General features: G+C 38.0%; 1 protein-coding gene across 4 annotated transcripts in view; it reads left to right on the forward strand.

Annotated features, from left to right (window-relative positions):
* Positions 1-22,359, forward strand: part of LOC121733253 (clustered mitochondria protein homolog) — a 38,799-nt gene that overhangs the window by 12,705 nt on the left and 3,735 nt on the right. The window contains exons 2-21 of one of the 4 annotated variants that reach the window (XM_042123465.1): positions 5,293-5,496; positions 5,747-6,381; positions 6,563-6,724; positions 7,115-7,268; positions 7,495-7,628; positions 8,083-8,219; positions 9,044-9,273; positions 11,776-11,912; positions 12,659-12,853; positions 13,351-13,563; positions 14,125-14,299; positions 14,985-15,090; positions 15,204-15,610; positions 15,899-16,101; positions 16,408-16,614; positions 16,788-17,009; positions 17,629-17,711; positions 17,794-17,923; positions 18,050-18,322; positions 18,683-18,808. In XM_042123465.1, the coding sequence (XP_041979399.1) occupies positions 5,293-5,496; positions 5,747-6,381; positions 6,563-6,724; positions 7,115-7,268; positions 7,495-7,628; positions 8,083-8,219; positions 9,044-9,273; positions 11,776-11,912; positions 12,659-12,853; positions 13,351-13,563; positions 14,125-14,299; positions 14,985-15,090; positions 15,204-15,610; positions 15,899-16,101; positions 16,408-16,614; positions 16,788-17,009; positions 17,629-17,711; positions 17,794-17,923; positions 18,050-18,322; positions 18,683-18,808 (4,133 nt within the window). The other 3 variants (XM_042123466.1, XM_042123464.1, XM_042123467.1) reach the window with 3 other exon arrangements.

Here is a 22,359-nt window from a genome sequence, read left to right on the forward strand (position 1 = left end):
AATTATCACAGAAATGGATATAGTTTTCTGTGAAAATTATTCAGAATATTCATTATTATTATTCCTTTCCATTTTTGTAGAGACTAGAGTAAAATAAGGAAAATAGAACTATTGTCACTTTATATCACCTTTACACACTTCACACTAATCACACTAATATTATAAAGGCTTCAGATTGCGAGTTTGTATGTTTGTCACTTCTAAACGGCTGAAGCGATTAAAAAAATGTTATGGACTACGGTTATAAACTTATTATATAAGTACTAGCTGTCCCGGCAAACGTTTCTTTGCCATATAAAGTATTTCGGCCGTATTATTTTATTGAAGTGACTAAATAAGTATGTCACCATGGCGACGTCCATCGCTATCCCGTCGCACAAACAATGGTCGCCGTCAGTCTCGAGTTGTAATAATTTACTATTATTTATTCAACAAATGCACTTATCAATATAATAAGTACCCAGTAGCCGATTCTCAGACCCACTGAATATGCATATATAAAAATTTGGTTAAAATCAGTAAAGCCGTTTCGGAGGAGTACGCGGCCTAACATTGTGACACGAGAATTTTATATATATAAGACTAGCTGTCCCGGTGAACTTCGTGTCACTTTAAAACCTTCCCTGGACTTCTACGAATATTTTAAGACTAAAATTAGCCCAATCCGTTCAGCCGTTTTCGAGTTTTAGCGTTACTAACACAATTGAAAATCCATTTTTATATATATGTATAGATGTATAGATAAGATATTAATAATAATTCTTAAAGTCAGATCACATCTAAACGAGACAATGACGAGGCGCAAGTCGCAACTAATAGCGATACACTTTCCTAATTATCTGTAACCTCATTATAATAACAAACCAAATTTTATAAATTTTCTTAATGAGCAAAATATTATATTTTCCTTACGATTCGTTAACGCAAAGCGTTAGTTAAGGTTAATATATTTTTTTAATAAGATGAAAACTAAAACTTATGTTACAGTTAAACAAATATATGTAACAATTTTCAAAAGCTAGGTTAACAACCTCGTCTTGGAAGTTAAAAACTTAAAAAAAATGTGGAAAATTTGTTTGTTATCAGCTTAGAGATAACAATTTAAATGGCGAGCGCCAAGTGAGTGCGCAACGAGTACGAGACCGACATCGACAGAGTTTGTTATGTAACGCGTTACTATGCACGCTGTTTCCCAAGTTTACATTGTTCGCTGTCCACACGGTGTTTAAGAGTTATGACCGATCATAAATGATAAAGGATAATTTACATACACACAGTAGCCGGGCGCCAGCTAAACTGGATTCCGATTGGACCAGCTGCAGGCTGCAGCACAGCACTGTATCTCTATGTAGAGTTCACCTGAAAGATAGCAGCGCCAAAACAAGTTTTTTAAATTATTATTTTGACAAATTTATGACGTTAGGCATTTCTCATAGAAACATAGAAGTCAAAAGTAGCTCTTTCAGCGCTGCTACTTTTACAATGAACTCTATGTGAGGGACACATATATATTACACACTCCAGCTCAGAGGTTCCCAAACTTATTTTGTCTACCGCCCACTTTAAGAACAAATTATATTTTAGCGCTCCTATTGCTTCAATTTAAAATGTATCCTGATGAAATAAATCACCCACAAGCCTCTACACAACGCCCCCAATTTTACTGGGTCCCACACTTCAGCGGCGTTATCGCCCACTTTGGGAAACGCTGCTGCCTGCTCTAGCTAGACCTAAAGTGTTATCATTTTGTATTACGGCCTGTATGTACGAACATGTTTTATTCCAGTCCAGCATGGGATAGTACCAGCATTTTTTATTTAGCGGTACTGGCGTCCAGTACTCTATCAATGTAAATCAGCACTTAATAGGCTTAAGTGCAGATCCAGCCCGTTTCAGTTAATAGCTTGTCACTTTCAAGCAAAATGTTAATAAATAATAAGTTAAGGAAAGATTAAAACTATAATTGTTGATTAGGGATAACTGGCAAGTATCCAATTATATTAGTCGCTAAGGAAAGACCATGGCTTCTCAACTTGTGAATCGAATGCTTGCGATCTTACATTTGAATCGAATCAAAGTTCAAATGAAAATTTCAATTTTTTTAATTTAATTCTCCCCTTCTGTAATATGGAATACCTTGCCTATGCCTATGCCTTTTGGGAGATTATTATTTATTTCCTGTCAGGTATAAAACGGACCGCGGCTCTTACATTTCGCAGAACGGAAAAATATGGTACGCGTCAGCCATTTAGTGGTCATAATTACTTTGAGTCACGGATTATATTACGTGCACATATCAAAGAATGACCATTTTAATGATATCGTAATTAAAACAGCCACCGCTGTCCGTTATTGCCCTACATATAGCGGAATGGCAAATGCTTCCAAGTTTCAACGCAGATTTGCTGCTGATTGATAGATTAGACTTTTTTTTTTCTATTTGTGAGCGTTCTTTAAAGGCTAAGATATTCTATATCCTGGCATTCGACTACCTGATTTCCTCAAATAGATATTATGAAGGCCTAATGAAAAAAGCTATCTATTGGCAGTCTAGATAACTAATATTTTATCGTGCTTATTATACCCGTGCAATGTGCATAAGAATTAAATTAGGTGTTTTTTTTTATTTCTAAAGAGATATAATATTGATTATAGAGTTTTTCAACAATAGAAAATGTTTCAAATCAATTCCTAAGACAAGCAAACATTATTTTTCGTAGGCTAGAATCAAATCTATCTTACCTGAGGCTGACGCTAGTTAAAATTTGGCATGTGATTCAAAGCTGAATGATGGTCTTATCTGTCTAGGTATGCATGTATCTTGGCTTGATACCAGAGTAGAGTTAACGGAAACTAAAATGAGCGATTCTTAAGCCTAGCTACTTCTATAACTTTATGCTGTGTAAATTAAAGGACTGGACGCGAAGTGGTGAGAGCAAAATATGCTTTAATGAGACAAATCGCCCGCTTACTTATTTCTCTAATCGGTACAATAATCACAATTTAATTTGTCATCATTATAATGATAGTGCTCATTAATATCGCGCGGTTCACATACGATTAATGTGGCAGCATCTCAACTGGCGTATTTACAAATTTCTCATAACAGATTCCAAGTTCAAGGGGACACGATACAAATGCAGAGGTTAAATATTCAGCTCTGTATTGATGTGGAGTCGGTTTCTGCATTATTCAACGATCGATGCCGCCTGCTACCCGGTACCCGGCATGCGGCAGATGTATATTCTACTCGGCTCTTGACGTCATTTTCTACTTCATTTTAAATAGAACGAGATATTATGACATATTGTTTTGTCTAACACCAAATCTCGAGAGTGTTTTAAGTGCTCTTCTCACGTGAAACCCATTATTCATAGTTTAATTCTTCGGGGTAAACAGTTCAGTCGACCGCAGGCCACGGTCGAGAAAAATCGTACAAAAGTTGCCAAAATTTGTGTATTTTCCTAGTCGTTACATAAATTATTGTATCACTCGTGTAGATAGGACGCGCGATTCGGTTAGTTTTCCTCAAGATTTATCAGTGTGACACCCCGACTTAAGCTTATGTTTTATTCAAGGGATACTTATGCACAAACAGGCAAACGCTTGGTTTGTCTCGTATTTTACTGCATTTTTAGATTGTTCAACATTTGCTACATGATTTTTTCTACGGTTGAAACGTAGACATTTTTTTCTGAGATGGAGGAATACTCATTACTTTGGTTATTTATGAACGATTCTCGCCTAACGAGTCTCATCGTTCACTATGATAAACTGCTTCAGGCGTAGAAGCAAATATTCTAGGGGAGCCAATCGCAAAAAAATCTAGTATACTCAAAGGTTCAAAACCCTCGGGCTGGCGCCTGTTCACACGCTTAGCTTGAACGAATCGTGTCAACGCCTGTTTATCAAAATTTGATTTAATATGAGCTGAGTTGCTCGTGTTATCTTATTTGGTAACACAACACAGATAATTTCCACTGATACCGTCCCTCTACGACGGCTACATTCTTCGAGCGAAAATGAACTTTATTGTCTCGGAGAAACAAATATTTTTATCATCTTATCACACACACCTACTTATTCATTTACGTCTCATGATTGATGATGCAAATGTGGGTCATTTTTTAAATAACGTATGCTCATAGCTTCGTATCGACCTATGATGTTGCAGATTGTTGCCTTTCCAAACAACCTGAAAACGAAATGGGAATCGAACGTGAACTATATTATATGTATATGAAGAATACCATAGAGTATTGCAGACTAAATTCTGAAAGCAGCTTCGCGACTAGTCAGTTACTGAGTTATTAGGTTCCTAAAGGTTCCTAAGTACTTATGCAAAATTTGTAATTATTGTTCTCACTTCTAAGCCCTTCATATTACGTCGTTCGTTACATATAATGTATTATAATATACATATTAGTAGAGATTAGAAACTTACAAACTAAACTTCTGTACCCTTTTCGTCTTTATCGTGGTCATATAATTACTGTTTCTGTTTTCAATCTCGAAGCATAATGTTTGTAATTACATCAATCGAATCGCATAGTCGCGATCGCCTATTGTTGGCGGCATCCCGTACCCGTCTATTATTGACTCGACGCTGGAGATAGTTGGCGGTGCGCCAGAGCGGACCACGTGCTCGGTCACGGGACGGTACAAGCAGTTCAGTTAGCGAGCGACACATCGCGTCGGTAGAGCTCGCCGGCTAACGTAAATGGTGTCGAAACTTGTGATCCGGTGCATTTAAAGTTTCAAACAGGCTCGTCTTAAACGGGTCTTATCGGAAGATGTTAGCGTACTGCGTAATACATTAAACTGATAGTCGGAAATCCAGTTCTAGACGATTGTGCCTCGTCAGTAGATGTAATCAGAGACCGCATTTTAAAACCTCATTGTTGTAACAAAAGCAACTTAAGCTGCTTATAACGCAAGTAGTGCTTTGCAAGGTGTTAGGGAGCGACCGCAGTAAAGCGATCCACCGCATTTGAACACCACATAACCTCATGGTCATCACTGATATTATAAATATTAATATTTTATGCAAATGATTCAATTACATGTTACATGACTTAATATTATAAACTACATAGGTATTATAAATGTATTAATATGAAGCTAGACTATTATCTATTCTGTGCTGGTACGAACAATAAAATGTGTTTAGTTGGAATCTTTGAAGACATTGAAATAGTTACGAAATGTCTAAATTTTGTAAACGAGTAGACGTATATTACGTTATGTTTGCGTTCCGAGGCAGATATTTAAGTTGATTTGTGAATTGTTCAGCTGATAAAGTCGAGAAGCAGTCGGTTAAGATGACAAAAGAGACGGGGGGGAAAAGCGTGTCGTGCAGCAACGGGCACGCTAGCACGCCCAACGGGCGCGCGGACGACGAGGGCGGTGGCCCCGCCCCCCGCGTCTCGTACGCCGCGGCCGCACGCAAAGCGCTGACTCCGCCCACAACGGCTAACACCCACCCAGGTTATTACAGTAAGCTAGATGTTAGCTCGAACTAGACGGACCCTTTTTGTTATGCTTCTGTAGTGTACCCTAACTAGACGCTGTCGTACCTTTCCTCTAATGTTCCTTTTGTCACCTATCGGTTATGTGTGTGTTGTCCTATCGTCACCGTTGGAAAGTGTCATGATTCTGGACGATTTTCCAATGCTGAACTTATATTTCCCTATTTAAACTTGTTTATAATATTTTTTTGTAATTGTGTAATTTTTTGCCTTTACAGATTGTACAAATAAAGCGAACAGTGAGAACCCCCTCCCGGCGAAGTCCGGTAACCCACCTGCGAAAGTTAACGGCGAGAAAAACACTCCAGTAGCTAATGATAGTAAAACAAATAAGTTAAGTACCAAAGAACAAATTATGAATGGAAACGAATGCGTAGATGTTGTTAATGGTGACCAAAAAAAGGAATCACTTTGTGATATTAGTAGTAGTAATAATAATCATACAAAGATAGTTTCTAATGGAGTGAACAGTGATTCAGACGACACAAAGTCGAGCAAGTCGGATGATGCGAATGATGTTAATTCGAACTCGGCAAAAACAAAAGGAGATGCAAAACCAGTCGGCAATAAGAAAAAGGAAAATAAAAAGAATAATGCAATGGATAAAACAAAGGACACCAAGAAAAAGACGGCTAATATAGATAAACCAGAAAATAATAAAGAAAAGGAGGAGGAAAAAGAAGTGGAGAAAGTAAATGGAGATTGTAAAGAAACTAATGGTGAGAAAGAGAGAGAGTCTTCTCCCAGTGAGGATGACGATGACAAGAAAAGAGATGCCGAGGTTGTGTTCGTTCAAGACATGGGATTCACAGTCAAAATTGTGAGCCCAAGAGCAGAGCCACTAGATATTCAGGTAATTCATCAGGTTATTCATGTTTTATGAAGTAGGAGGTATAGTGTTTATAAAGTTAAATATAAAGCACAACTGATCATTTTCACTAAATATTGATCTTGAATCAGTCTTCACATCATCTGTCTCAAATATAAATTAGGATATAATTTATTTTTAACAACACCCAATTATAATGTTCTAGGTATCAAGTATGGAGCTAGTACAAGAGATACACCAGGTGCTGATGGATAGAGAGGACACCTGCCACAGAACGTGTTTCTCTCTCCAACTAGATGGCGTCACGTTAGACAACTTTGCCGAATTGAAGAACATCGAAGGCCTCAAGGAAGGATCAGTTATAAAGGTAAATAAACGCTTGAGAGCTAATAGGCTAGATAGTAAGTGTAAGAAACTTAGGCCCGTATAAATATTCAGTACTTAAGATGCCACCCGGTCTCAAGACGCGGTTCGGCTCTGTGATTGGTCCAAAATTTTGACAGCCAACCAATCACAGACCCTGAACCGTGTCTTGAGACCGAGATGCATCTTGAGTACTGACTATTTATACCAGCCTAAGCTGTTCTACAAGCAGCTAAGTTTCTAATATTATGCCTTCTTTTATATCTATATGATGATTGAGTGATGTAGCATTGCATTCAACAAAGGAATAATTTCTAACTTAGACTGGAACTTGGTCTTAATGTCTTTCTTTATCAAAACAAGAAATCTTAATGTGATGTTTAACTTTTTTCAGGTTGTAGAGGAACCCTACACAATGCGCGAAGCGAGAATCCACGTTCGTCATGTGAGAGATCTACTCAAGTCCATAGACTATGTAGACGCCTACGCCGGCCAGGAATGTAGCTCCCTCGCCTTCCTCAATATCATCACACAGGGTGATATATTAGGTAAGTAATGTTGTACATCTGTAGTATCTATAAAGGAAAATAAGTAAGAGATGCGATGAAATAAAAAAAATATATTTTGATGAATAATAGGACAAAAACAATATAATTATGTAATCTTTTCTAGGGCACAATAGTTCGATTTGGCTAATAACGTAATTAAATATCTCACTTACACACACTGCTTTGTAAGGCAAGTATTTCTCATGGTTTTGTTATTTTTTTCTAGAAAAAAAGAAGTCCAGGCCAGAGAGTGTGGACTGCACTCCACCCGATTACATAATGCCGGGCAGCACGGAGCGGCCGCTGCTGCCGCTGCACCCGGGACTCACCAAGGAGAACAAGGCTCCACAGTGTTTGAAGGTGATATACAATTTTAAATGACTACCCCAAAAGGCCATAATAACAAAAGACCATCAGCTATAATTTTTTATGTCTCTTGAGTAGATGTTAGCCCAAGTTTTGTCATTAAAAACAAGTTAATCTCTTATCAGGATATCCATCCTAAAAGGTCCATAGTAAAAATTATGTTGTAACTTGTAAGGATACAAAATGTAATACCTGTATAATATTTTATAGATATAGATTTGCCTGAAAAAATGTGTGTTCTTCACAAGATGATACATGATTTTTTCTTGGGCTTCTACTGACGTCGTTTTTCTCCAGGTGTTGACCACGTCGGGTTGGAATCCACCGCCTGGGCCGCGCAAGATGTGCGGGGACCTGCTGTACCTGCACGTGGTCACGCTCGAGGACCGCCACTTCCACATCACCGCCTGCCCGCGCGGCTTCTACCTCAACCAGTGAGTATCTCCAGGTGTGGACCACGTCGGGCTGGAACCCGCCGCCTGAGCCGCGCAAGATATGCGGTGACCTTCTGTGCCTGCACGTGGTCACGCTCGAGGACCGCCACTTCCACATCACCGCCTGCCCGCGCGGCGTCTACCTCAACCAGTGAGTATTTCCAGGTGATTACCACGTCAGGCTGGAACCCGCCGCCTGGGCTGCGCAAGATGTGCGTTACCTGCTGTACCTGCACGTGGTTACGCTCGAAGACCGCCACTTCCACATCACCGCCTGCCCGCGCAACTTCTACCTCGACCAGTGAGTATGTCCTGTTGACCAGGACAGGCAGAAATATAAAAACAAATTAATGCAACGACAGATTACTTGATTGTTCTGCTGTTTTCAAACATATAACACTCGAGGATTGTTACGTTACTCTTACATCACTGTTCGCGCAGCTACCTCAACCAGTAGTATATCCAGGTGCTGACTACGTCGGGCTATCTGCTGCAGTGTTCTAATGGTTTTGCACTTAATCATACTCTAGGATTGTTACTCTTACATCACTATTCGCGCAGCTACCTCAACCAGAAGTATATCCAGGTGCTGACTACGTCGGGCTATCTGCTGCAGTGTTCTGATGGTTTTGCACTTAATCATACTCTAGGATTGTTACTCTTACATCACTGTTCGCGCAGCTACCTCAACCAGAAGTATATCCAGGTGCTGACTACGTCGGGCTATCTGCTGCAGTGTTCTGATGGTTTTGCACTTAATCATACTCTAGGATTGTTACTCTTACATCACTGTTCGCGCAGCTACCTCAACCAGAAGTATATCCAGGTGCTGACTACGTCGGGCTATCTGCTGCAGTGTTCTGATGGTTGAATTGAATTTGACATTGAATTGACATAATCCGGCTAAATGACGTAGGTCCGTCAACTGCCTGGGAATCAATTTCCTCGATGGTACATGATGTTATCATTTTGCAGGTCCACCGAGGAAGTGTTCAACCCCCGTCCGTTCAACCCCTCCCTGCTCTGCCACTCGCTCATCGAGCTGCTAGGCGTGGTCTCTCCGGCGTTCAAGCGCAACTTCGCGTTAGTCCAGAAGCGCCGCATGCAGAAACACCCGTTCGAGCGGGTGGCCACGCCCTACCAGGTGTACCAGTGGGCGTCGCCCGTGCTCGAGCACACGGTTGACGCGATACGCGCTGAGGACAGTGAGTATTAAATTATACCTGTATATCTTGTCAAAAAGAGTAGACGCCGAAAGAAATTTAAAATTACGTAAAATATTAAAAAAAAATATTAAACCAAATAAAAAATATTAAACCAAAAAATGTGCTCTGGCACATTACAATATTCTGATATTTGTAATGTACAAACGTTGTCAGTAAAAATACGAGGCGAAAAAACCACCATTCGATACCGATTACAATTATTAGAAAATTTAGTTCATTGTCTACTCTTTTTTGACACACTATACAGATACTGTGGTCTGTGGCAAACCACGGATTGATCCACTAGCAACCCCTGCAGGTTGGCCACAGTATTTATCATTTTGTTTCTTCAAATTTAAAATCATTTTATTCATAGTCGGTTTTGTAAGTGCAATTGTTGTAGATCTCAGAATATTGTTACGATAAAATAAACTGTTTAGTTGTTTGTTGAAAGGAATAGAATTAATGTGTGTTATAAGTTATAACTTATAACATATTGTTTTTATATATGTATTTAAAAAAAATGTAAATGACGCTATCATACTTTATTTTGATTACACAGGAATTCTATTACATTAACAATACTCGTTTTAAAAGTCAAATCAAAAATTATGCCCATCACCAGAAGAGAGAAAAAGAGTTTTTTTTAACTTTTAAGGGATGTTAGATGTATCTTATCTTATATCTAAGATACATCTAACATCCCTTAAAAGTTAAAAAAACTCTTTTTCTCTCTTTTTCTATCAAAAATTATGCCCATCACCAGAAGAGAGAAAAAGAGTTTTTTTAACTTTGAAGGGATGTTAGATGTATCTTATCTTATATCTAAGATACATCTAACATCCCTTAAAAGTTAAAAAAACTCTTTTTGTCTCTTCTGGTGATGGGCATAATTTTTGATTTGACTTTTAAAACGAGTATTGTTAATGTAATAGAATTCCTTGTATATATGTATATATATATATATATATATATATATATATATATATATATATATATATATATATATATATATATATATATATATATATATATATATATATATATATATATATATATATATATATATATATATATATATATATATATATATATATATATATATATATATATATATATATATATATATATATATATATATATATATAAATGGAATCTCGGAATCGGCTCCAACGATTTTCATGAAATTTAGTATATAGGAGGTTTCGGGGGCGATAAATCGATCTAGCTAGGAATCATTTTTAGAAAATGTCGTTTTATTCGTGTTTTATCGAATATCGAGCAAAGCTCGGTCAAATAGCTAGTCATTAATTAAACACAAAACCATAATATCTTCTCATCTTCAAATAAGTTTTTTGTAAGTACATCCATTTCGCAGCCTTTTGTTCTATAAAGTATCTGTTAAATGTATATTTTAATTTTAAACTCAGATTTTTCCAACAAAAAATGTATGTTTTTATTGAGAATTACACGTCAATCACAAAGCGTGACGCTACAGGCATGAAGTAGGTCACGACATGCGTTATTTCTGCCCGAGATCCCGTGCTTTATGTTTCTTTAACGCGATGTTTCCGCGTCTCAATATAGCTGACAGTTTACATTTGTTTTTTTCTCCCCTCATCTATTTTAATGGGTGCCAAAAAATTTTAACTTATTATTAAAATTTACTTTTTAACATGTAATGTAGAGCAAACCTAGGATGTAATATGATATATTGAATGTACTGTCACTTCTTGGTGGAAATTCATCTTCAATTAAATAATTATACACTTTCCTTGCACTTATTCCACTTAATTTTAAGATATTTATTACAAAATTGTTAAATACACGACCGGTTTCGAAAAAACCGGACACCTGATGATGATTTTTTCGAAACCGGTCGTGTATTTAACAATTTTGTAATAAATATCTTAAAATTAAGTGGAATAGGTGCAAGGAAAGTGTATAATTATTTAATTTAGGATGTAATAGTATTATATTATATTAATGATTAGTTGACCAATGACCAATAATCAAGGGTGCAGAATTTTGTCGCAAGAGTCCCTTGACACGACTTCATATAAAATAATAATTATCAGGGCGAGCGAAGCGAGGCTTAGTATATCCCACAACCTGTACATTTTGTGGTACACTTTACAGAAAAACTATCACGCCTATTGATTTGTGCTTTAACATAGTACTTTTTATTTATATGTAGATGTGTCATCATCAGTCATTCAAGGTGTGACAATGCGAGCCCTCACAAAGAACGGCTTTGAGCTAGTTTTACTTTTTACTATGTGTTGTTAAAGGTCTATATTGAAATTCAGGGTCTTGACATATTGCTACTTCGATTTTCACTCACGCAAGAAAATTGCTACGCCGTATCTAGAGAAACAAGATACTCGTAGCAAACGGGGGTGAAAAAGATAACTGCCGATTGTATTGGGTGGTAAACTTTTCTGCTCTTAAATATTAAGAAAATCAAGTTAGGAGTAGATTTTGAAATCATCAATTTTGCAGCGTTCTCATCCAAGCTGGGCTACGAGGAGCACATCCCGGGTCAGACGCGCGACTGGAACGAGGAGCTGCAGACCACGAGGGAACTGCCGCGATCCACGCTACCTGAACGTCTGCTCAGAGAGCGGGCTATCTTCAAGGTATTTTTTTGTTATATATATAGGAAGGCTAATTATTGTTTTTGTAGTCTATGTATGTTTCATTGTAGATGAGTTGTAGATTCATTTTAATAAATGAAATTTCAATATGTTCTAATGTGACAAAGCATTGTAATTTTATACTTTTACCCCCTTACTAATAAACGCTGTATAAGCTTTGATTAGTTATACAGTGTTTTGTCTTCTTCAATCCAATTAAAAATGTCACTTGTGTGACAGGAACAAAACACTGTACAACTATTCAAAGCTTATACAACGTTTATTAGTAAGGGCGTAAAACAAAAAAAAATAGATTGAGGCGTTGGAGCTGTAGTTAATAAACTGCATACTTAAGTTTTGATTTGCCTGGCGGCTGGCACTGTAAGAAGTAATTTCACAGTTACAACAGTTTTATAATTGTTGTGTAAATAAAGAGTTACACATTTTATTCTAATTTTATTGTTACATAATATGTTCCGAAACTATAACAGTGTAAATAAATACTTTGCTGTTGACATCGAACTTGTGTTACGGTGATGTCACGAACGAGAGTGCCAAAATAATTGCGTTTAAATCGACCAAAATTAATAGTGAATTTTCAAAATTATTTTTTAAGTAATGGGTAATATTTAGGACGTGTTATTTATATATTTGGAAATGTAGTAACTAGTAGAAGCGTATAAAGAATAATAAAAATAATGCATATTCCCAATAAAGGACGACCTCCCTAAATGTTATGTTTTGTGCAGGTGCATAGCGACTTCGTGGCAGCAGCGACTCGGGGTGCGATGGCGGTGGTCGACGGTAACGTGATGGCGATCAACCCCGGAGAGGAACCCAAGATGCAGATGTTCATATGGAACAACATCTTCTTCTCTCTTGGTTTTGACGTCCGCGACCATTATAAGGATCTGGGCGGTGATGCCGCGGCGTTTGTTGCTCCGGTAAGTAGATTTTTTTAGTATATCAAGGAGCACTTGGATATTACAAAGGTATTAGTGAGATATAATGGCGTTGAGTGCTTTAAGGCCTGTATTCTTTGTTTAGTGCAGGTGATTAGTGATTAGTAGAAGTTAAGGACTGGCACATAATTGTCGCTCACAACACATCTCCTGATTACTAATCACTTGCACTTATCACTAATCAAAAGTAAATAGAGGCCCTTGGGAAGTGTAACTATTGTTCTTCGGTATGTCTTAATTTGAAGATCTTTTTACTTTAGGGGTCTCTCGTGGTGCGAGCGTTCTGTATAATTGATGTAAATCATACAGCAGTAACTGGCCATATTTGATTGACAGACTAAATAAAGCAAGCATATAACGCACCGATTTTTTCGGTCGCCAATTATATATTTTTTATTTATTTATTTAATTCATTCATCTTTTCCAATCAGCGCTAAAGCGTGGTTTCTTCATGACTAAATTAAAAACACAATTTTCAGCGCAACGACCTCCAAGGAGTCCGCGTGTACAGCGCAGTCGACACAGTCGGCTTACACACCCTGGGCACCGTGGTTGTGGACTACCGCGGGCTGCGGGTAACCGCCCAGTCCATCATACCCGGGATACTCGAGAAGGAACAGGAGCAGAGCGTGGTTTACGGCAGCATCGACTTCGGCGCGACTGTGCTCAGCCATCCGAAATATATGGAGCTGGTGAGTTAAACAAAATGGCCGACGAAACAAACAGGCGGATGACAAATGTCTATCTTTTTGGATATTCATTATAGTAAATTGTAAAAGGCTTAATGCATTGTTTGATCATTTAAATTTTAAATACGTGACTTAAGTACAGCACTCTTCTGCTTTTTAATTGTTTAATCAGTACTTACTTATAAAGATTCTCCTCGTTTCGAGACTTTCGTTTTAATTCAAAATGGCCACTGCCGCAAAATGGCAGTAACCTTTTTAGATAACTCCATGTATATGGATAAGAAGAAACGTGTCTTATAGACACGCAACTAACTTAGAAACTTTAAGTTATGATTTGAAAGTGAATTAACCCGTCGATCGTGGAAAAACGAGACACAATAGAATTTCTATTGTGTCTCGGTCACCGGTGACCATATGGGGCTTGATGAATTAAATATAAACTAAATGGACTATGCTGAGGTTGGAACGAGAGAAATGGAAGACCTTGGATCTCGCTCAAGGCCAACCTCACGGGACAGTATAGGCTCAAAAAAACTTCTTCGATTTAACTAACTCTATTTTCAGCTGAGCAAAGCCGGTCAGCAGCTCAAGATAATGCCGCACTCGGTGATCAGCGCGGGCGGCGAGACGGTGGAGTTGTGTTCGAGCGTGGAATGCAAGGGCATCGTGGGCAACGACGGCCGACACTACATACTCGACCTGCTGCGCACCTTCCCCCCCGATGTTAACTTCCTGCAACGTAAGTACCATACTCTACATATACCAAGAATATTATCATAACACTATCTACGCTGAACTAGTGTATGTGTGTGTGAATGTACCATCGAGGAAGTTGATTCCTATGCAATTGACAGACCAACGTTATTTGGTCGAATATGTCAATTCAATGTTAATTGTGATCTGTCAGCTGGGTTTGACGTAACGCAACCAAACTACTTAGGTCCCCGATTTGCCTAGGAATCAATTTCTCTGATAGTACACACACACACGCACACACACACACACACACATGCACGCACGCTCACACACACACACACACACACACACACACACACACACACACACACACATGCACACACACACGCACGCACGCACGCACACACACACACACACACACACACACACACACACACACACATATTAGCCCAGCGTAGATAGTGTTACGATAATATTCTTGCTATTCAAAAAATTACTATTCTGAAAGCCTAGTCTTCATTTCTTCGGCTGCATTAGGCGAGAAATGTGTTTGACACTTGTTGCGACACGAAAAGACGTAATGTTAGTCTGGCTTAAAGCTTATCATGATTTATTTATTTAAAACGTAGCTATCTCTTTTCTTCTTCGATCTCATACAAGAGTTGTCATGATAACGACGCATCACGCAAGCAATTCGAGGCTGCTTTAACCTGTTAATTACATTTCAGTTGAAGATGACGAGTTGAGAGAGGATATCAAATCGATGGGCTTCCCGATTATACACAAGCACAAACTATGCTGCCTTAGACAGGAACTTGTTGATAGTTTCGTAGAGTAAGTATTTATAAACATTACACACACTAAATGTAAACACTAAATGTAATACATATACAAAAAATATGAAAATGAGTTTTAATTGTTCATTTAACTATTTTTTCTTTTTTTAGAGCGCGTTACTTTATGTTTATTCGGTATGCTGCGTTCCACTTGCAACAGCTAAGCGCGAAACGACAGAATAAGACGCCAGATCAAAAGTCAATTGAAGCAAACAAAGAGAGTGACAAGATCGATGTCGTCAAAGAAGCAAAGGAAAACAAAGAGGAGAAGACACAGGAGAAAGCTAAAGATAAAAAACAAAAGAAGGAGGACAAGAAGCAGGAAAAGGAAAAAGTTCAAAGTGACAAAAAAGATGCCAAAGAAAGCGTTGTGGAGGAAACAAAAGATGCTAAAGACAAGGAGGAGGATATATTGCTTAACGAAAATTATTCTGAAATTGATACAGACGTTGCAAAAAAAATTGTCGAGAGTATCACTGACTCCATATGCAGCGGAGGCGACAAACAGGAGAATGATTGTAAGTTAAACTCAAGTCTTTTAATCATGATAACACAAATATTAAAAGCCGATTGCGTTATATTAACGAGTAGGAAATTCAATCTATTACATAAAATATGATAAAAAGTAATTCTTGAATTATAAAATATGGTGCTTTCTGACATGAAAATTTTGATAATTAATACCATAACATTAATATCAGTCTAAACTGAACATTTATAATACTTTTCATAGACTATTTTTTCTTTCCTAATATTTCGTAAAACTCTCTGTAATAAAAAAAAAAAAAAAAAAACTAATCTTACAGCGGGCGAGCGGTCTCGCGCGGTGGTCGCGGCGGCGGCGCGTGCGGTGGCCTCACTCAAGGAGTCCGAGTTCGATGTTCGCTTCAACCCTGACGTGTACTCGGCGGGCATCAAACACGCGGCCACACCTGAGCAGCTGGCGAAACAGAGACATCTGGTGAAGGAGGCAGCTGCTTTCCTGTTGACTACGCAGATACCGGCTTTTGTAAGTTATTAGAGGTTTTACATTTGACGGGACTAACGATAAGTATATGCTATGAAATAAAATTCTGACCGTCTTTTAGTTAATTTCCAGTGTTAATTTGACTGTGAAACTTGGGTATTTGTAAAGTATGACTCTTTTATTACATTTCCTAATTCCTTTGTTGTTAATTTGTCGAAAAATTATAATCCAATAATTCAGTTTAGAATACTTTAATAATTTTGTTAAACGGTATTACCAATTATATGTAGGCAGTTTATTGATTATAACTTGTGTCTACAACAAAATACGAATCATTTGACATTTCAGGTACGCGAGTGCTTAGAACACTCATCAGCGCCGATGGACGGCGCAGGTTTATCCGAAGCGTTACACGCGCGCGGTATCAACGTGCGCTACCTCGGCCGCGTCGTCCAGGCGTTGCGTCCGCACACGCAACTTGCGTACTTGCACGCCATCGCGCTAGCCGACCTCATACTGCGCGCCGCCAAACACATATACACGCCGTATTTGCAGGTAATGTAGTATAGAATTATTATTGTAAATTAAACTTTACACGACTAAATTACGGAAAAAAAAATTGATCGCAGATGATATCATCGTGACTAGCATAATTTATTATCATAATATCAAACATTCACAACTAACATTGGAAATCTAACCTAATTTTATTTATTGAATATTAACAGGGTTGCGATGCGATGTGTACGGGCGCGGCGGTCGCCCACTTCCTCAACTGTTTGCTGGGGGCGTGTCCGTCGCCCGCGGTGGGCGGGGCCGAGTTGGGGGTGGAGCGAGTGCGGCCGCGCCGCCGCCGCAAGAACGCCGACCCGCCGCCCCCGCAGGCGCAGTCTAACTGGCAGAACCTCACGCCCAAGTCGCTGTTCTCTCAGATCAGGCAGGAGCTGAAGGTAGGTGTAGTGAACTGTCACGATATTGATGACTAGATGACGCCCGCAAATCCGTTGCGCCAAAGTTCGTTTATCGCGCGGGAAACGTACCATCGAGGAAGTTGATTCCTATGCAATTGACAGACCAACGTTATTTGATCGAATATATCAATTCAATGTTAATTGTGATCTGTCAGCTGGGTTTGACGTAACAAAAGCAAACTACTTAGGTCCCCGATTTGCATAAAAATCAACTTCTCTGATAGTACATTTTCCGGGATAAAAAGTATCCTATGTCCTTTCCCGAAACTCAAAGTATCTCCATACCAAATTTCAAAAAAAGTCGGTTAACTAACATACGGACAGACACTTCCGCATTTGTAATATGAGTATGGATTGAATGATAAAGTGTATCTGTTACCGTGTTCACGCGTAAAACAGTGATTTAGTATTTATTAAGTATGGAGTTTATATTTACTTTGATAAGATAATTTTTATGACGACGAATATGATTATTCCTTGGAGATAAACGAATTCTTGCGCGACCAGAGACGCGGGCAACATCTAGTTAAAGATAATAAAAGATATTATCGACCCGCAAAAAAAAAAAAAACTACTAATGAATGTTATGTTTTTTTAGGCATACTGGGGCTTTGAATTGAATGCAGAGAGCATGGAGTCTGTTATAGAAAAATATGGTCTTCAAAAAATTTCACTTTTGAGGTGTGTAATGTGTATATTATTTCACCAACATGAACATTCACTCTGAACTTCCTATTTATGTATGCATTATTGTAATTTGCAGATCTTTTGCAATCAAAGTGGGACTTCAGGTGATGCTGCGTGAATATGACTTCGACAATAAGAACAAAACGACGTTTACCGCGTCAGATATCACAAACATTTTCCCAGTCGTCAAACATATCAATCCGAGAGTAAGCTTTATTTTATTTAACTCTCGAGACAAAAATAATATTTTGTAAAATAAAGGCTACCCTTTATCCAGGATTTTTTATTATTATTATCTTTAAAAATAATTTAATAAAAAAAAATTCCCGCAGGCATCGGACGCATACAACTTCTACACGACGGGCCAGAACAAGATACAATCGGGCGCGGTGTCTGAAGGTCACGAGCTTATCGCAGAGGCGCTCAACCTTCTCAACAACGTGTACGGCGCGATGCACGGCGAGATAGCGCAGTGTCTACGCATGGTTGCGCGCCTCTGCTACGTGACGGGCGAGCACAGGGACGCTATGGCGTACCAACAGAAGGCCGTATTAATGTCTGAGCGAGTCAACGGTATTGATCACCCGTACACTATTACGGAATATGTAAGTGTTTGACTTTTTCATTGATAAACTGAGATAACTTAAGCAACTAATATACTCGACGGTTTTTCATACACTTTTATTGTTTTTTGTTGAAGTAGAAAAGATAAAGCTCAACTAAGCCTTTCATATAAACTGAGATTAAGATAGTACTATTTAGTTTTTGTCTTTATCTTTTACTTTGGAAAGGTCATTTGAAAGACAATTAGTTTTAGAAAGCGACACAATGTTTTTTCTTGTCCGTCCAGTTATTTTCGAACTTATCAGACAAAGAAAACGTTGTATAGCGCATTGTGTAGACATTTTCACTAGCAAGGGGCCCTATCTATATAATGAGCTAAATCTTTTATATTTTAATTACAGTCGCACCTGGCGCTATACTGCTTCGCTAACGGTCAAGTGAGCACCGCTCTCAAGCTGTTGTATCGCGCGCGGTACCTCGCGCTCATTGTCTGCGGCGAGAACCATCCGGAAATGGCGCTGCTCGATGTAAGTATTTTCTGTATAATTAGCAACGAATTTAGTGCATACTTTTTGTAGCCAACTTCATACTCTTAAAAATAATGCATCGTACAAATGAAATTAAAGAATACGCACTAAAATGAGTTAAAAACTGCGTGTGGTCGAGTACAGTCAGGTGACTCGATATCGAGTCAGTGGTACACAGAGGTATTTTTACGGGCGGCTCGATATGGTGTTGGTGGGGTTCAAGAGGTTGAAGGAGTTAGTATACCGACGCTGTGAAACGCAAAACAGCGGAGGATGTGTCATGTTGCTTCTCGCTCTATCACCATTTCGCAAATTTTTCACGGTTTGCAGAGTTGGTGTACTAACGGCGTAATTGGTATTAATGTGATAACATTTAGAATTTAGATTATCAATGGCCCACAGGGTTACGAGAGTTAAAAAAAACATATAACTCTTGTGCATTGTGCGCTTGGGCATTTAGAAACATGTTTACATTGAATCTTGTACCCAATCTATACATCTATACATCTATACATATAAATAAAATTGGAGTGTCTGTTTGTAATATTGAAAGAACCGTTTTTTACTCGATACATATGAATGTATATAGGGTACATACACCAAAACATAATTTTTTAAAATTTTTGTCTGTATGTCTGTCTGTCTCTCTGTCTGTCTGTTTGTTCCGGCTAATCTCTGAAATGGCTGGAGCGATTTTGACGAGATTTTTTTTGACACATAGCTGATGTAGTAAGGCATAACTTAGGCTACTTTTTAACCGACTTCCGAAAAGGAGGAGGATATAAACACACCGGCAAAATTAGAGGAACATAACAAAATTTTCAATTTTTTTTTAATTGTTCACTGATTTTTATATATTTATTTATTTATTTACTAATTGATTATTAAAAAATAAATTTATTATAAATTTAGGGCATAAAAACGTGAAAAATAGAAAAAAATCAGCAAAAATAAAAAAATTAAGAAAATCTTATAAATTTCAGTAGTAAGTTTTTAAGATAAATTCTTCATTTTTATTAAAGAAATGCCATGTTAAAAGCGTGTAATGCTGGTGTAATGCCTTCTATGGATCTCAAGAGGGCCTGGATACGCCATTCCATGCTTGCATTTTAATTGTCAATCATTTCCTGTGGGATATTCTCCTACTCCTCCAGTAGCGCCAACTCGAGCTCCTGGACTCATTTTGGAGCTGGAGTTTTAACTCGTACCGTTCACCCATTGATGTGCCACACGTCTTCAATCGGATCCACATCCGTAGACCACGCTGGCCTCTCCACCTGGGCTACGCCAGCATCGTTTAGGTAATAATGCCCGATTTTCTTACTCTATGGACGCACATAAAATTGAAAATAACTACCTAAAACTGTGTAAAAGGCACACCATGCAGTTCCAGGATGTCGGTGCTATAGCTCTGTACTGTCAAAGTACCATCATCTATAATCATCAGCTCCATGCGGGCTCCAAATCATATGCAACTCCAAACCATTACGAAGCCTGCATCATAGGCCACTGTTTCCGGTAAGTTTGATGGCCTGTAGCTTTCCTTATGATTTATCCACATTCTTTATCGCCTGTCAATACAATGTACACAGAATTTGCTCCCATCACTGTACAGCACAAGATTTCACTCACTTGTCTAATTTTGATGTTCACGCGCAAATCTTAGCCTGGCTCTTCGGTGTCCTGTCTCAAGTTTTGGTGCCCTTGCTGGCACTTTTGAGTTTAATTTAACTTATTTGAGTCTTCTTCTTACTGTACAATCACTTACACGTTCATCTTGGACCTGTTCCGACAGGTTTCGTGTCTGCATAGCAGTTTGAGGTCGATTTCTTAAGTTTTGTTTCCTTACAAAATGGTCATTCTGAACCATTGTCACCCGATATCTGCCTTGTTCTCGTCTCCGAACGTAAGATCCAGTCTCTCTGAAGCCTTGAAAGTTACGATGAACCACGGAAGCCGACACACCTAAGGCCTGACTGACCGAACGGTAGGTGTGACCTTTCTCTATCGTGGTTACAGCTCTAGCTGTCGCAGATGCTGGGAAATCACTAATTTTGTATCTAAGCAATGTGTTCTTCCAAAAACCAAACAATCAAATGAGCTGAGCATACCTTGCACCCCGCTAAAACGCCATTCTTATCAGGAACACTTACAACGTCAATAATCGAAAAACACTTATTAGGGTATAATTGCTATAAAAACCTGTAACTTGCCAGTTTTGTTTAATATTTTATTTCTTGAATGAGCTTAGAAGCTATAAAAAAGGCTTTCAGACAGCCCGGCCCAGTTGAGTTCAAGTTTTGGCCCTTTTTACCAATGTTCCGCTAATTTTGCCAGTGTGTGTATTTCACTTTTTCATATTGGTTCGCGGACAACTCCGTCGTTTGTAGACCAATTTCCAAAATTCTTTTGTTGTTGTATGAGATGTAGCCCAAAATTGATAACATGATCACAAAAGTGGTGATCTGATGATGCAATCCATGGGAAATCGACAGGACTCCTTAAAATTTATATGGAAACATATAGTGATTTTACGTTTTTCTGAAGGATTTTAAGCTTAAACTACCAAAAAATAGGAATTTGCGCTGAAGTACACCCTGGTTCCGAAGGTGCTGTACAGAACTCTTGAATCCTTATAGATAAATGTTCGGTAATTTTGGCGTTGTTTCAACAACTAAAAGCATAATATTATTATGTCAATGTGTCAATAATACAAATCATCATCATCACTATAATTATGCCATGAATCATCACATTATTATCAAAAATCTTGCCTTTGATTATTATATTATTGTTCCACCGTCTGTTGACTGATTTTCAAAACTATTTTGTTGCTATTTAGTGTTTACTGTTTATAGAGGTACAATAACCCGAATTTGGTACAATGCTTCCGAAAGTGGTGATCTGATACTGAAATTCGTGAGATATAGAGGGAACTCCTAGATATTTTTTAGGACACACATAGACGCGTCAACTATTTCTGTATTGAATCTTCATAATTTTTTACTCCGTAGCAGCTAACTTTAGCGCAATTTCTATGTGCAATTTACCGCTTTTTTTGTAGATCTAGATTAAATGAACTAGAAAGTATTAAATAATTCTTATTCTGTACTCAGTATTTTTGTTCTCATTCTTCATTATTTTGAAGTCGGTACCAACTACCAGCTAACCTAATCGCCAGTTCTATGACAAAATATAACTGCAACTTATATGAGGGCGATTCCATTATCGCGGGTGCAACATTTTGACGCACTTAAAGCGTCCTACTGACAAAATAAAACACATTTATTAATAAATTATCTTTTGAAGGGATACATTTTAACTAGTTCAATCATAAATTGTAAATGAAAACTGAAATTAAATCTAAGAAAAGCCACAAAACATGTTTGAAGTACTATCGCGGGTGCAACCAAATTGGTCCTCTATTAAGAACTCGGACGAGTTCATTTGAGAATACTGCTAATTGTGGAACTTTTAGTAATTTATTAACCCATATTTCAAAAGTGTATAAGACTAAGAAATGATTTAACTAGATACAATTAATTTAAGTA

Source organism: Aricia agestis, chromosome 13 (assembly GCF_905147365.1).
Source record: "Aricia agestis chromosome 13, ilAriAges1.1, whole genome shotgun sequence".
Taxonomy (NCBI): Eukaryota; Metazoa; Arthropoda; class Insecta; order Lepidoptera; family Lycaenidae; genus Aricia; species Aricia agestis.